The 16,610-nt window shown below is 37.4% G+C and overlaps 1 protein-coding gene across 1 annotated transcript in view; it reads right to left on the reverse strand.

Annotated features, from left to right (window-relative positions):
- The window catches only part of tnmd (tenomodulin), a 36,809-nt gene extending 24,129 nt beyond the window's left edge, over positions 1–12,680 (reverse strand). Inside the window, exons 1-2 of the mRNA XM_042770137.1 lie at positions 12,547–12,680; positions 9,663–9,803 (exon numbers count right to left, since the gene is read on the reverse strand). Of these exons, the coding sequence (XP_042626071.1) occupies positions 9,663–9,803; positions 12,547–12,594 (189 nt within the window). The 5' untranslated portion in view covers positions 12,595–12,680. The remainder of the gene's footprint in view (positions 1–9,662; positions 9,804–12,546) is intronic.
- Positions 12,681–16,610: the final 3,930 nt, after the last annotated feature.

Consider the following 16,610-nt stretch of genomic DNA (forward strand, 5'->3'; position numbering starts at 1 on the left):
AGAGCGCTCATTATGTTTGTGTGTGGTGTGGGGACAAACGCAAATATTTATTTTCTTTTTTTGCTGTTCTGAGACAAAGGAATTATGGAAGCAGACAGCGATGACAAGGCTTGTCAGGCTGTATGACCATTACAGTTAAGATGAATGCAGAGGGAATGCTTTCAGGGCTGCCAGATGCGTTTAGTACAGCATCTGGAGATGTTCGATGAAGACATGCGATTGCTTTCTCGACAGTCGTCTGTTTTGAAAATGGGGAAAACAATGGTTCCCTAGCTAATATGTCTTTACAGTGGCATTTATTCCTCAAGGAGTTTGGGCTTTTGCACTATCCAATTTCACTGTCAGGTTATAGTTTATAGTTTTTGAAAGACCTCCAGAAGTTGGTCTACATCTGTCTAAATTGAGAGGTCTCAATATCTTTGTAGCCTAGCAGCTACGCTAACCCACAAAGGTCCCGTTCGTTAAAATGAAAGACCCAGCATCAAAGGAACATCTGAAAATAATAGCAACCTCAGATGAGATTTTAGAACACATGCCGTGTAAATACACGAGCTTGTTATTATGGGATGTTTAATTACAATCGTTTACATAAGGAACCGAGGCCAAGAGCATCTTGTTTTCTAGGGCTCTTTTGTGCTTCTTTCAGTTCTTATTATAGCTCTGTCAACAGCAGAGTTAAAATCAACTTTTGCTTCACCCGAAAGCCACAGCTACATATTAAAAATAGAAGTGAGCTCCCTTGCGGACATTTTGAATGCAGAACAGAAGCAGTATGAATCACTGCTTGTCTATAAGTAGCTATGTTTAATGTGCACCACAAATAATAAACAATAGAGAGAGGGCAGGCACTCATCACAGTAAAAATCACTTTAGTGGACGTAGAGTGATGCAATAATGCAGAACATATTTCTTAATGCTGTGTGCACTTAGATGCAGACAATACAAATGTAATTACTCACATGCCATACTTCACATCCTAGGCACTGTAAATTGTTCAGTTAACTAAAAAAATCTCTGTGGAATTTTAAATGCATAATTGTAAGCAATTATAGAGAAGGAATTTCAGTAGCTCAGTTGTTTGAGAGCTGCAGTCTCATTCCTCTATATTTATACTCCAGAGGTTCACTGAGAATTCCTTCACAGGTGAGGGTCTCTCCATGAGGGGAGCGCGATGACCCAGTTTCTCTGCCCGGATCCCCTGCGAGTCTCTGTCGTTTGCCACATATGACCACCTTGCTGTGGTTGACTCGCATCTGCAGCTGCTTTTAATTTGCTGGGGCACCCCGGTCCCTTTCTTCAGAGCCAATGCATACTTGACTAATCACACCAGCCATTTTAAACAACTTGAGCTCTCACTGGCGATAAATCACTTTGATCTGAGCTACTGTGTGGGTAATAGAGCTATGTTCAGGAGAGAGGGGAACCGCAGAGCATTGGGAGCAATTGCGTTTTCTCCCTATGTCAGCATGCAATTGTAGGGCAGGCTCAGGGAATGGGACATTGCATTTTCAATCATTGTTTGCTTTTATGATCTGTTGAAAATCAACAAGCAAGTGCCATTTAATACCCTTCTGGTTGGGTTTACTCACAAAGCTGGCTTAAAAAGTGATATCAGAGTCATGAAACATGCAATTTTGTGTTATATTTGGGCATGACATAGGTTGAAAGAGATCAACTTGCATATTTGAATGTGTTTTGGGAGATAGTTACTCTTTGCAGGGAGAAAAACATTTTTTTGCACTGAAGCTTCCAACAGTAGTCCCATAGGAAATATATAAAGCCTTTTCAACAGGACGAAAGAACATTTTCAGGACATTGGGTGATGCAACACTCCCAAGTTTCTACTCATGCAACCGTGATTGATATCTCTGTGCTGAAGGGTGGAAACAACTGATGTGGAGTTTATAAATAAAACCTCCAAAAGGTGACAAAAGACCTTTCCCAAGAATACTGGGGAGTCTCACACTTTTTTCCCCTCCTCTTCTTTCTATTATTCCTTTGTGAGATATGAGTGACTGCTATTTGAATGAAAAACAAAATGATTCCTGTAATTGATTGTTCCTCTGAATGGCCTTGCAGTATAAGAATGCAGGCCAATCTTCCGTCATAATAGGGTACAGGATACTGCATGAAAAATTCATCAAACACTGTTCAAAATGCTGGCCCACTCTGGTATTTCTTTGTGAATGTAAAACAGATTTCATATGAAAAATATGGAGCTAAATGTCCATCGAGGAGCTGGGTTCAGAACCATGTAGCCACAAAGGAAGTAACCTCCCCTGCTGTGGGAGAGGACGTGATGACCCGATTGTTAGACTCACTAAAAATGACTAAATTGACTGAAGACATTCAATACTCCTGTGGCTAAGTGGCATTCAGACTGCTTGTGAGAGCAAACACTCTGTGTTTTCAAGCTTTCAGACGCACAGGATAATTTGATTAACAGCATTAGCTGCTAATGAGAAGAGAAATGTAGCTTGGCTGAGGAGAACTATTAAGGAGCTATTTCATTTCAAACCACTGAGTAAGGTCCAGAATCTAGAGGTTTTCTGAGAACAACCATTTTAGTTCACTAATTTGTATGAAAAGGTGCATAACGAATGCAAAATAACTCCGCTACACAACAGCTTGACTAAATCTAACAGAACAACCTTGAATTTTTAGGGGCAGACAATGGAAAATTGTGTTTAGACAACAATTTCTCTCCTAAAAGCATTTATTTTCTAAGCCTCAGTTCATTCATAGCAGATCTCACAGGAGCTCTTGTCTTGAAAGCAGAATATTACTTATCTGACACTCCATCCTGCAATGTGGCAAGCAGGGAGACCTGAGGCAAGCATTGAGACCAGAAAGAGCTTTAGTATCGCTCTCCTCTTAAAGTGTTTTTCAGGCATTACTGCTGCTGCAAAGCCCTAGTGATGGGAGTCATCATGTATCGCTCGCATAGTAACACCATTCTGGTCTCTACATATGCTTTTGCCTTGGGTGAATGGAGGGGCAGCAGTTTATTTTGGTCTCTAAAGCCTAGCTCAAGACATAGATCTATATAAAAAGGATGGGAACCAAAGCTTGCCAAGTTTTCCTACTAAAGCTTTAAATGTAAATGCACCAAAAGTTGTGATCCGAAGGATTAGCTTAGTAGTGGACAGAATAAAAATCTAAAGCCTGTGATAGAATATGTTAAGGTATTAGTTACAAGTTATTATCGTAAGCTCCTAATGTAGCCAACTGAGGAGCCTTCAAAGATTTTCTACATTTCTTGCATAATAACTATAGTTTAACTTGTACTAAGATCAGTGTAAAAACATTCCCTCATTACCATGATTAGATAAACAAAACTGATGAGCAGATCTGTAAGAATCTGCTATTTCTTTCAAAATATCATAGTTTCTATAGTTAAGTTACCAAAATTATGCAAAATTAAAGTCATTTCCTTATTGATGCATGTATTTAGTAAAACATGGTCTTTGTAGCACTACTATGTGGCATGTTCAAATACAAAACCCGATAAGTATGATGCATCCATAAATGTTCTTCCCTTTCATTCGTGTGTTTTACCTTTTTTTGTAATAGCTGTGATTTCTCATAAACTGACTACGCTATGCATGACGTACATCACAGCCCTCCCTGAATGAAGTTTAAGAACATATCTCTCCAGTGTTGATGATCAAGTGTTTTCGCTCTTGCTATTTCTCTCTCGCTATTGGCTCGTGCCTCTGTCGACAGCTAGTTTTTCCCGGTATCATGCAGAGCAAGTAGGTTCAGAGCTTGGAGGATTGTGTCAACAAAAAAAGTTCTCAATGCAGGGATGGCTTTGAAGTTAACAGCAGCAAAATGGTGTTAACCTTTGGTGTGTAAATGGAAACAGTCTTCCACTTACTGGGGATTTCAAGTGGATGAGGAAGCAGAGAGCTCTCTGAATGTCGCTTTATCACATAGCACATGTAATGTATTATACATGCATGTAGCAATTTTTCGCATTCCCAGTGCAATCAGATACCTTTTAATGTTTCATCATTTTGCCCCATTAAAATCTGTAAATGATGTGCCTGGTTATTAAATGATGAAGAGTTTCAAAGTGTGTTTAAAGTTTATTGAAAATAAGCTAATACTCTCAGCCAAGTGTTCTGGAGAGCCGTATTCAGTTGTAACCTTGGCATGCAGAATACATCTGTTTACTGCAAATAGCGACATTTTCTGATTTTTTTTTAAAAATTACTTTCTTTCAAGAGCTAAATTGACTTAATTTCGCTGTCTGCTGTCAATGCTTCTGTAAGCAGAGAGCAAAATTATAGACCTGGGTAGAGCACGAGCAAATCAACACCTCGTGTTTACTTTTCTTACAGACTTTGGCTGTGTCATTAGTAGATGAATGAGCTCCACATCACTGATGAAAATCATTTCACATTCCAACAGCTTGTGGAAAATATCTGCAAGGTGCTATTCAATGCACCTCATCTTTGCTGTTCCACAAATCTAAGCCCCCCCCCCACACTGAAAGCTCATGGGTGAGGAATGAGATAAAAGATTGACGTTTAATTAAATTGATAATGTGCAAATTAAGCATTTTGTGCATTTTGTCTTCTTTATATAGCTTATTAGGATGCAAATATGACACTATGTTATGATTTGTGTATTTGTGTTTTGATGAGATGCCACGCCTATCGCATGATTTTATTTCCTGTCTGAGATCAAGCCTAGTGGTCAGTTAAAAAAGACTTGTCTAGTGACTTAATGTTTGCAGTTTTTGCATTGTGATGAACATATCTTTTTCATTTAGTCTTTTTTTCATATTCATTCATTTGAATAAAATAGCATCTAACATTTAATAATTAGAAGAACATGCTAAATTAAATCAAATATTCAAAAATTTATATATACTGTCAACAGTCTTAGACTTAGACTTTTTCTTCAAAAAATTAAGTGCACTGTTAATATGTTGTGGTGTAATCTTTATTTCTCTCTCTCTCTCTCTCTCTCTCTCTCTCTCTCTCTCTCTCTTTACTTAAAATTTAATACACATTTTACTGGTCCTATTGTTAAAAAGGCTTATATATCAGTTAAACAAAGCTTGTATTTAAATCTAGTGTTTCTGTGAGGGGTAGGTTTAGAGGTAGGGGTTGGGCTAGCTGATAGAAAATATCATTAACCTTATATAAAATCAATGGAAGTCTATGCAATGTCTTCACTAAGATAGCAAAAAAGATTGTATGTGTGTGTTAACCCCCTTTGTAATCGTTAAGATTTTCATAAGTAACTGTAATTTAATTAAACATTTTTTTCAGTAACTGTAACAGATTAGAGTTACATTTATTTTGTAATTAAATTACATAACTCCATTACATGTAACTAGTTACTTCCCAACACTGATAATGCTGCTTGAACTTCTGTTTCATTAAAAACTGTGGCAGACTGTCTCATACAACATGTGTTGAAGAGATAAATTATGCACTGATCAATTTCAAGGTGTCTGTTGGATTGCTGCTATGTCAAGTGAAAAGGCTAGCTACGTGATGTTTTATTTACACACTGGGTTCACTGTCATCATTGATGATGTCTGTTTTGTTTTTCTCTGTACCATGCAAATGTCATGCTTTTAGCAGGTCATGAAAATTCCATTCTTTTGCCAATGTTATGAACATTATGCTATAATTTTGATGCTAATGATTTAAAAGACATGACGCTTAACAACATGCCTGCCCCCAACTGGTATGCAGGTCAATACTTTGCATGCTTTGTCTCTCTCATTGGAAATCTTTCAGCTCCCTAGGAGATGCCAGTCATTTTTGTGTTTAATATTTTATCACTGAATCAAGCGGGGTCCCCCAAAGGGCTATTAACACTGACTGACTAACAGAAGCACATCTGCTGGGGTATGCTGGGAAACTACCTTTGATAAGTGCCACACTGAAGCAACAAAACAACAACTGGATCAGTCCAGTAAAATCATCACATTGATGGGTGACTGAGTTAACTTTTAAGCTTGTTACAGTATATTGATAAAATTCAGAAACTGATCTCATATAAGAATGGGAAATTTACCTTCTCTATTACATCTCAATGACTGTGAATTTAACTCCATATCTGGCTGAAAGATTTAACCCTTAATCCATTTGAAATAATGAGGCACATCTGGGTGGTGTTAAGAACAGTTTCAGAAAGTTAATCTGATGAAATCTATTCTTATGTGAGAGAGCTGTGTGGCAGGACTAGTTTTTGGCACACTGCGTAGAATGAAACAGGATGTGAAAGCTTAATCTGAATTGTGCAAGAGAAAGAGAACTGATCCGTGTTCTGTTCTCTCATTTTCAGGGGTCTACGTTTTGATGGAAAAGAGGCAATGGATGGTAAGGGAAATGGGAAGCACGTCCATAATGAAGTGTAGAATATTTAATGGGTGTTGCTTGCAAAGACCAAGTACATCATTGTGAATCTGTATTTGTCTATCTAAAGTAATTTTTGAGATTTCCCAAAATTTAAAAAATAAAGAAAAAAGTGGCTGGTTATCTATGTGTAGATTCCAGTCCGGCTGTTGCCAGAGTAACAAATGACCGGTGACATCATGCAATTATTCTTCCCTCCCAACTTCTTATTTCTTTTTTCCAATTTGGCATGTGAAATAGATGTGAATCATAATAAATAGAGGAAGATGTCTAGTGAATTATATACAGGATATGTAATAAAATGAATAATGTTAACACAAATCATTATTGAATTGTTAGTATATTTAAATTTTGAAGGTGAATTTGATTTGAATAACAAGAAGAGTAATTTACTGAATTGGAATTATTGTAATTCAAAGAAAATCAAAGTAATGCATTCAAAGAAATGAATTCTCTCTCTGAAAAGCTTTTAAACCTTCAAACTAAAGGCTTTATCAAACATCATTCAGTTTTTCCCCCCACAAATATTGCTATTCAGGTTGAAATTACTATTTCTTTTAAATTAAGTACTCATTACAGTCAAATTCAAATTACAATTCTGCATCCTCAATTCAGTTGTGAATGGCACACAGCCATGTTTGTTGTTTGAAGTGAAGCTGTTGACGGAATCCATTACACGGCTTTTTGTTTATGAATTAATAGTTATGCTAATAGGATTTCTTTTAGTTGTTCTGCTTTCTGAATTTGAATTTTGTCTTTCTCTGTGAGGTCATTGTTCCTGATATAAACATCAAAAAATGGCTACAGACTTATTACCTTTGCACAGGCTCTCATTTTTCTGTTCATAATAATTTACCGGAATCCTGAGGAGCACCTGAAAACATATAAAACACTTCTACAGGCGTTTACAATCCACCTGAGAGCCCCTGACTGGGTAGAGCGGATGTGTCATGTTCCCCTGCCTCTGCTTTACAAGGGAACAATTTGTTTCAGCCAGGTGGAGGCCAGAGACTATTGCATCAGCTCGGTAAAAACACAAGCTCATAAGTGAATAAATGAGTCTGATGAGTGAAATAAAAGAATATTGCAGACCCGAAAGCACCACCCGTCTGGAGGGAATGGAGGGGATGCTCGGATTGGCCGGTCAGCTTCATTTCTGAAATTATTTCCCCTCAAGACCCGAAGACCTGAGGATTTTCGACACACACAGAGAAAAAAAGGGGCAAACAAAGATTTGGCCTATTTTAGGACTGCTTTCATAAAGACAAACAGCACTGCCATCATGCCTTCCTGGAGTCTATCCAGTCTATTTCCTGCAAGGAGACTGACATGACTGGGGGCATTCCTTGCCCGGCACCTGCCACTATTACTGGAGAGCAGGTGCAACTGTGTTCATTAAGATACACATCAGGACACAGAAGTCCTTAAGAGCCGGTTGGGGTCACATTTTGCAAGGCTGCCATGCAAACACAACATAGCAACAAGGTGAGTGAAGTAATTTCAGCTTGAATAATGGGGGGCGTCTTGTGAGCCTGACAGACATGTGCAGCGAAAGCAATTTCACAGCATCTCTCCGTCGCTGTTCGTGTGATCTATTCGTGATGTTCACCAACACCGTGGTCAATATGACAGACACCGGTGGTTCGGGCCTGATAAGGTAGCCTGAAAGAACACGGCTTGGGTGCTGCACATGCGTCTGTCAACCACGGTTCCTTAAGAGACAACGGGCATTCAGAAAGGTCAGAAAAATAGATGACATCAGCTTACCGCAGAGGATTTTTTTAGGTTAAAGTGCAGCAATGCTATTATGTATGTATGTTTAAAGGCATTTGCTTTAAATTCGGTTATATTAGGTGATATGACAGGCATCTAATCCCACAGGAACCAGTAGAACAATAATTAGGACATGGAAAACATGATGGCGGTGTTGGACAACACTCAGTTGCACACACACACATCTTAAGCACATAGTAGCGTAGAGAATGATGGCTAACTCTTCCCTGGGCTTCTGTAACAACATATGTTTGTAAGTAATTAAAAGAATTTCCCAAGTGGTTACTATGTCATATTGAAATACAATATGGTTAGCAAATTACCTTTCCACAGCAGTTTATGCAAAGTTAGACACAAGAGACCGCTTTGCCTCTCCCTGCTGCCACATGGAGATATTGTCAAAGACAATCTCTTGCTCTATTGATGTATTGACTTCTAATTAGTTTGTCAGGAGCTGTACCTTTAAAGAGCTTTGGAATAATTGATGATCGTCTTACCTAGCAAAATTAGGAAAGCAAAAAACATTTCATATTTCATCAAGTCTAAATAAGGGGAGGTGGGGCTAATGAAATATGCAGTGTTGGTTTGAAATGTTCATATCTAAGCTACAGAATTGTAATGCCCGGAGCTGCAATAGTTGCATGTTCAGGTTTCATTGTCAGCACTTGAGGCATACACACACACACACACACACACACACACACACACACACACACACACACACACACACACACACACACTCATTGCTTGCCTAATATTTCCTCCTGACTGCTGTTGAGAAGAAACCCCCTAACAGTTGGGCCTATCATTGTGTTTTAAAGCACCATTATGCTGCTCATTGCTGGATATCAGCGACTACACAGGCCTTCAGTTAGCCGACCGCAGCAGTTTGAGAGTGTGAGCGCTTGCTCTCGATCTCTACAGCCCAGATTTCCAGTGCCATTAAGCCCATTACATGCCCTGTGAGAATCTTCACTGATTCTACAGCTCAAAGTGATGATTCCTCAAGCAGGAGCGTGAAATATCTGATGCAAAAATTAGACCGGAGCTTCAGCAAACGCGTTAAAGGAATTGGCTGCTAAACGAGTTACATCCTCTGGAACAATTTATGCATGAAATAGTATATCGAAGCATAAGGTTAGCATGTCTATTGACAATTATTTACACACTGCCCATTTCTGGGTATCAACAAGAACTGAGGAACTATAATGAATAATATCTATGTTTTGCAGTTCCGGTTAATGTAGCAATCTTATGAAAATCTATGTATTTATTTATGTATTCAATCTGCCATTTTATCCAACTCTGTGATGTTATTGTTTATGCCAAGGAAATCAAGACTGGATTCAGTCAGTTCCAAGAATACTAAACAGTGTGTGCAGATGTTTCTGTGTCTTTCATTTCCATTCCATGATTGTTATTCTAATCATTTCCTAATTAATCCACAGCCATGCACCATGCTCAATAATATCTCTTGGTCTCCACAATAGATTTGGATTTTCTTACCTTCCCAGGGCTTGGGCTCCATATATATCTCAGACTGAAGATACAGAGGGCCAATATCAGGAGTAACACACTCAGAATGATGGCGGCACACTGGTAAGCACGATACCTGGCCTTCCTTTCCTTCTCTTTCCCCAGCTCAACCTATAGAAAACAGTCATGTTATCATACATTTCTATATTTATATGGTGTGATTTCATGTACAGGTTTTACACATTGAATATTCTATGCACCACATTGCTCAATTAAGAAAGAAATAATCACATAGACAATTTGAATTCTTCCAGGATCAAAACAAAAGGTCACATTTATTAAAACTGTCCCAAATTAAAAGTTTGTCTGATTAAATTCCCGCAGCTTATGGCCGCAATTTAATAAAGAGAGGCTTTTGTTCCCGCTGTGTTCCAGGAGGGAGAGTCTAACAGCTTACTATTCACAGTGTTGTGCTCCACTATCTCTCAGGACATGGCCAATCAGAATTATGAAATATGGAGGAACAAGCTTCAATTAGCCAACGTCTCTTGCTGAAACAGAAGCTTAAAGAACAGAAATAGCAGTGGTGACCGGGGGGCAGTAGATATTTAGAGCTTATAGCCTAGGCCTCTATGGATGTGTATGGTTTCCTGCTTTGATGAAATACTGAATAATGCACTTTATTATAATAGTGATGTTGAAATGTTGGTGTGAGGTGTCATTCAAATGAAATAAATCTTTAAATATATAACGAAAAAGGTCCCACTAACCTCTTGAAGTTCAGAGGTTTCATATTTATAACTGTATGTATTGTACTTTAAAATGTGAGTTAGTTATGATTTTTTTCTTTTTTTTTTTTTTTTGTTTTTTGAAGTTTTTTTTTTAGTCGGGTGTTGTTTTTTAGTTGTTAGGATGTTATTATTATTAGTTATGATATATATATATAAATGTTTTTTTTTATTATTAGCATTGTTTTCAATAATAATAAAAAAACTTGATATATATAAAAAATGTTTCTGTATATTATTAGCATTGTTTTCAATAATAATAAAAAAACTGCAAATGTCTAGCCAAATTTGCCAAAATATCCTTAAGCACTGTATGTTTTTGTATTTTTTTATAGTTTTGAAATATATTTTGGTGGACCAAAGTCAACACAGTTTTTTTCTGATTACTTTGGTGAGGTCTGTAGAATGGAAAGTGGCGCCATCATTTCTTTCGCTTTGTGACGGAATAAATTACAAAATGCGGCAGGCTTTATGCAAATAGTCAAAAGATGTGGCTTGCGAGACCACATCTGATTTATATAGCAGCCTGCAGCTCTGAATAATTTTATTTGTGACAAAATTGTGACAAGGTGATAAAAAACATTCAGTGTTTAAATCCTAGAAGACCAAAATTGTGACAAGGTGATAAAAAACATTCATCTCACAGATTAAGACACAGGAATTAGACCATGTCATTGAAGATATATTTTTCTGAAAAATGTATTCATATCTATCTATCTATCTATCTATCTATCTATCTATCTATCTATCTATCTATCTATCTATCTATCTATCTATCTATCTATCTATATATTCTTGAAAAATATGCACACATATAAATGTGCTGAATAAGATAGTTTCACATTGAGTTTGTCATGAGCACCCTGTTGAAAATATCAAGGTTTAAATCCTCTCGCTATGCATGGTGAGAAACAGGAGGACAAACAATTAGAGAAGCCTGAAATTCCTCTAATGATGAATCTTCCCTTGCATGAAGCAAAAATGTGAATAGAGACAGAGCTGAAATCCAGAGGTTGCATAAGCAGTGGAAACTTGACTGGAGGACAACGTTCCATCTGCTCAGAATACAAATGGCTCTGAAAATATACAGATGGCTGCCAGCAAAACAGTATTAAACCGGTTTAAGGTTAAGAATCAGCCAGGCAATTCTGCTGTAGCGGGATCGAGTCTGAGTCTATGGTGATGAAGGGAGCCGAGGGCCCCCTGCTGAAGAGAGTGAGTGAGGATGGGGGAAGAAGAGAAAGAGAGAGGCAGAGCTCGAGGGAGGGTGCGAGAAAAGAGACGGAGAGATGAGAGAGCAAAGGGAAAGAAGTTGAAAGAAAGGTGGCGGGAGAGAAAGAATAGGAGAAAAGGAAGAAAAACAGACACTGTAGACGGACGATTTTCATCTGAATGGATAAAACGGGAAGAATCCCTCTGAAATGTCTGTTATTTCTCATCACTGATGGCGATGGAGATCTTTCTTCTTAAAATAAATTGCAGACTGTTGTACAATTGCGCAAATCTATATTTATCATCACCGGCTCTATGCTACTCTGAAAGGGTATATTAATAATTCTCTGTTGTTACATTATTTTTGAACAGAAATCCACCCACTTGATTTTCAGCAGAGCAGACGTGATTGTGTATACAATGCTGAGAAAATGATCTTAATTACTTAATTGTAAGTCATGTGGAATAATTTTGCACAGTAGTAAACGTCTAGCCATACAGCCGTGCAGCGCAATGCTTAGCTGGAGAAAAGGCACAGGGTGAAAGCAAGCAACACAGAAAACAAAACATTCAAAAAGACTTGCAGTCAGAAATAATTAACATTTTACCCCACCTGATATTAACATGTCACAACCTTTGAAAAGAGCAGTTTAATAACACAAATTAACGATTAATTTGAGATCTTCCACTTATCAAATCCTCTTTACTGAACCTTTTAAGCATTTTGTTTTTAAAAAGAAAGAAAATATAATTTAGTTAATTATTTAAGATGTATGCATTACAGAGACAAACCGTCATTGCTTCTGAATATTGATTTTCTTATAAAGCATTGCATATTTAGATTTTGAGACTCCTAGACTAGACTTTTACTTTCTAATTTTCTATCACATAAAAAGCTCACATGTAATACTCACATCTCTGCAAAGCCCTTGTTCACTGCTGAAGTAAGGGCTACTCTCCATAACTGTAGCTGGAGTGAAGGTAATCTTCTCTGGAAAGCTTCTTCCACCCAGAAGTCCCTCTTACTGGGATCTGAAGAGCCAAACTTTCTTTCCACTGGTAATTTGGGAACCCGATCAAGAGGGAGGGTTCCTCTTTCAGATTGGATGGAATAACATTAACTACTGTGGTTCTTTTTCTACACAAAGCAGATGTCCTGACATTCATCTGTGAAAGGAGATTATGCTGATGTGAACATTATTAGTGGCCCAGATTATTTCTATTTCTGTTCTGTTTCTTTGTTCATGGTCATTTACAGTTAAGTGTTATTCTGCTATACCTACTTGGCCATTATTAGTAGGCAACACAATCATATCTGGAAATGTCTATGAGGGTTTCAGGTTTACTAAAACAGAATTAAGCTCGACAGGAGAATGCACTCTGATTTCCTTTGCTTTTTGTAGCAAGCAACTTTGGACTTTACAAGCCCATATTTTGAATTTGAAACCATATTTAATAATTAATTCTAAAGCAGTGTACTAATCACATTCAAGCACACATATCAAAAGCGTTACGATTCTCATGATATGAATGTTGACCAACAAAATCATCGTGAAAAACATTTTGCACAATATGATAGCAGTTCTTTTATTGAGCTGTCTCTCTGAGGTCTGCACATGGAGACTGTGGATAATGGATAAAAGCTGTGATGTTTATAACCTCTACAGTAGCTTTTGTTATAACACTTCTCTAACAGCAAAGGCAGAATTTGAAGTTGATCTCAAGAGGTGAGCCAATATTTGAGGATCTTGCATACCTTATATCAGGGGTCTTCAATGTTTTTCAGGGCAAGGACCCTTCCGCGATCTCACAAGGTTCTATTAAAATTAATAGAGTTGTCTACACTGCATAATGAACCCCTTACTTACATTTTGTGTTAATGAGAGATGATTCGTGAGAGCAAGTATTACTCAGCACTGAACAGAAACTCCGGCGTTGTGAGCGGTGAGTGGATTCTAACTTAAATGCCTCTGATTGGCCATTGCATTCTCCAGAGCTCAAACTCAAAAACGCAATAGAGCATTTGCAAAATCTGTTTTGGAAAAAATATTATATCATTACAGTATCAACTGTGTGTGCTTTCGTTTAAGTGTGCTTATATTTAAAATGTGTTGACTGTTTTTTTTATATCCATGTTTTAATTTTTTTTAACAAAACATTTTTATGATCAAACATTAATTGCCGGACCTCCTGCAGCTGACCCCCAGTTGAAGACTCTCACCTTATCTTGTTTCAAGTTTGACCCAAGACGTTTGGAGAAATTTGACCCTGACTTGGAAAATAAGACATGATGAGCACTTAATATTTCTTTTACTTGAAGATGAATGTGAAAGCTTGTGGTGGTCCATGCTGGAAATTACAAGAAATATTTAAGGGCTCTGTATGGAGCTCAATCAATAAAATGGTGACAAACTAGTGTTTTAGGCTAATATTTGTACAGTCATTGTCAGCTAGGTTTTTTTGCAACCAGCTTGACTAAATCTTTACAGTCACACTCGCATTTTCATTTTGCATAACTCATCTGTCAATAGTGGAGCTCCCACTGAGAGCCATTCTGACCCAGCAGCACTCAGGGCAGCATAGAAAGGCTTTCTGAGCCATAAAAATAAAACAACACTTCTGAGAACTGGAGTGACATTGAAAGGCCAAAGAAAACAATGTGAAACACTCAGCCAGTACAGAAGATGAAATCAAAGAGATACAGTATGGGTGACGTACCAGTTATTTCTGACTACAAAGAAAAAGGATGATTAGCTTATTTCTTGTTTCCAATCAGACAAATAAGGCATAACTATGAACCTTTCTTTTCAAACAAGGTTTTCACCTTAATGCACATTAATAATATATATATTTTTTTCAGATCTATCATGCTCATCATCACTATTTCTACTGTTGTTTCATGCACTGTTATGTAAATCGCAAACTTGTGTTGTTAATTAATGGGAACACAGACAGACACAACCACGCGGTTTCTGAGAAATATATCAGCTATTTGCCATCTGCAAACACATTTGCCGATGCCAGACATTATCATGCTTCTCATGAAAGGATGCTAACTTAAGTTCCTTTCTGAACTGTTAATTTCAGAATTTTTCTCATGATTACCGAAACTTGAATCTCAGACATGTTGTTTTCTGATTGTAAAGGGAGTTTCATTTGCTCACTATAAAGCTTTGCTCTCCTACTCAACTCCATGTAGCACAAGAACCTCCTCTTCTCATCTTTTCTTTTCTATTGCCAAGGCTGCTTCTGTCAAAGATTCACAAAAGACACCCACACACACTGCCAACAGAGACCACTACGAGAGCATGATGTTTCTAAAGGACTTGTGTGGTGTCAGCTGGTCGTGTGATTAAGGGCAAGTAAAGGAGGATGAAGAGCTCATCTCTGGCCAACAAAAGTGAACCTATTAACCACAGAATACATTTTGCTGTGTTCCTCTGCTGTATGCAGGAGAGGAAAATAAACATATTTCATATTTCAATTGGCTTCCGGTCCATGCTCGTATTGATTTAAAAATTCTTACTTTTAACATTCAAAGCTGTACAAGGAACTGCTCCTTCATACATATGTGATTTAGTTACTCCATACATGTTTTCTCGTTCTCTTCATTCTGCAAACTCCATCCTCCTTAAACAGCCTTCTTGCAGATTAAAAACTATGGGTGAAAGAGCCTTCTCTGTAGTGGCCCCTAGACTGTGGAATGCACTTCCTTTAACTGTTAAGAAAGAGTTAAAAACTTATTTTTAAGATAGTGTTTATGTCTTAATATTTTTTTCTCTTTCTTTTGTATTCGATTTGCATTCTGCAAATCTGTTGCATTTTTTTATTCTAATGGATGTACAGTATTTTGTACTATATTTGCTGTAGTGCTTTGGATCTAAGAAAAGTGCATTATAAATAAAATGCATTATTATTATTATCCTTATTAATCTCTTATGCAACCATGAATCTCATGAGCAGTGATCGAAAATGTTTTTCAGTTGCCCAGTTTAGCACACACAAGGTTGGATATTACAATTTTACTTCAGATGAAAGAAACGACAAAGCAAGATTAACAAGCATCTTTCACTTACCTAATAAATAAAGGCATTCAGATGGAGACAGGGTCTTTTTTAATTGAATTAATTGCCATTAAAGTCTAATTGGCATTAAAGCACAATGATGTTATTAAGAGAGCTCTATGAATCATGTTTCTCTATTAGATTCCTTGATGTTCAAGACAAAATGTAGGTCTAAGAGACAAGTACAGGTACAGTCTGGCCCCAAGGTCTGTCTAATTGTATTAGATTTCTTAGAGCAAGCAAAGCGAGTCAATAAATATTTGAGGGATAACACTAAATCAGTCTCAACGGAGAATCTTTAAACCGGCGTGCTGGAAAACGAATAAATAGAGTCAAGGATTACAGTGTTGCAAATCTCAAAGTTAGCGCAATTGTCTCCCGCTCCTTACCTTGAGGGAAGAAAGCTGTGCGCTGTGGGATTTTTGCAATTTCTTGCATGGTGGGACAGGTGTATTTACTTTGGTAATTGTATTCCTTTTTCCCAATTCATATTTTGATTAAATATTAAAGCCATTCAGAGAACCAGAAAAAGCAGATCTCAGAAATTATCTAGGCAGCCATAATGCAAAAGCCTTTTTTTTCCCACTTCCTAAGTCTTTGTTATTGAATGAAAGTGCATTGCAGCAATCTGGATAGCAGCTCTTTTTCACCATCATGTAGGTTTGCAAAGGTGGGCTATCACATAAAATGGAAAGAAAATGACAGCCTTGAGATTTTATCTCCAAGGGCCCACAGAGTGCAATCACAAACTATTCTACTTTAAATGTTTTACTAAATCCAATCGACATGTTTTCCCCAAACGTGTCTTAAAAAGTAGATACCACTGCAAATCAATAGGAGTGTTAATTATATTTGTACAAGCACAAAATACAGTATAGAGGCTATGGGTCAATGTATTCGCATAGCTAGATTAG

This window comes from Cyprinus carpio, chromosome A14 (genome assembly GCF_018340385.1).
Source record: "Cyprinus carpio isolate SPL01 chromosome A14, ASM1834038v1, whole genome shotgun sequence".
In the NCBI taxonomy this organism is placed as follows: domain Eukaryota; kingdom Metazoa; phylum Chordata; class Actinopteri; order Cypriniformes; family Cyprinidae; genus Cyprinus; species Cyprinus carpio.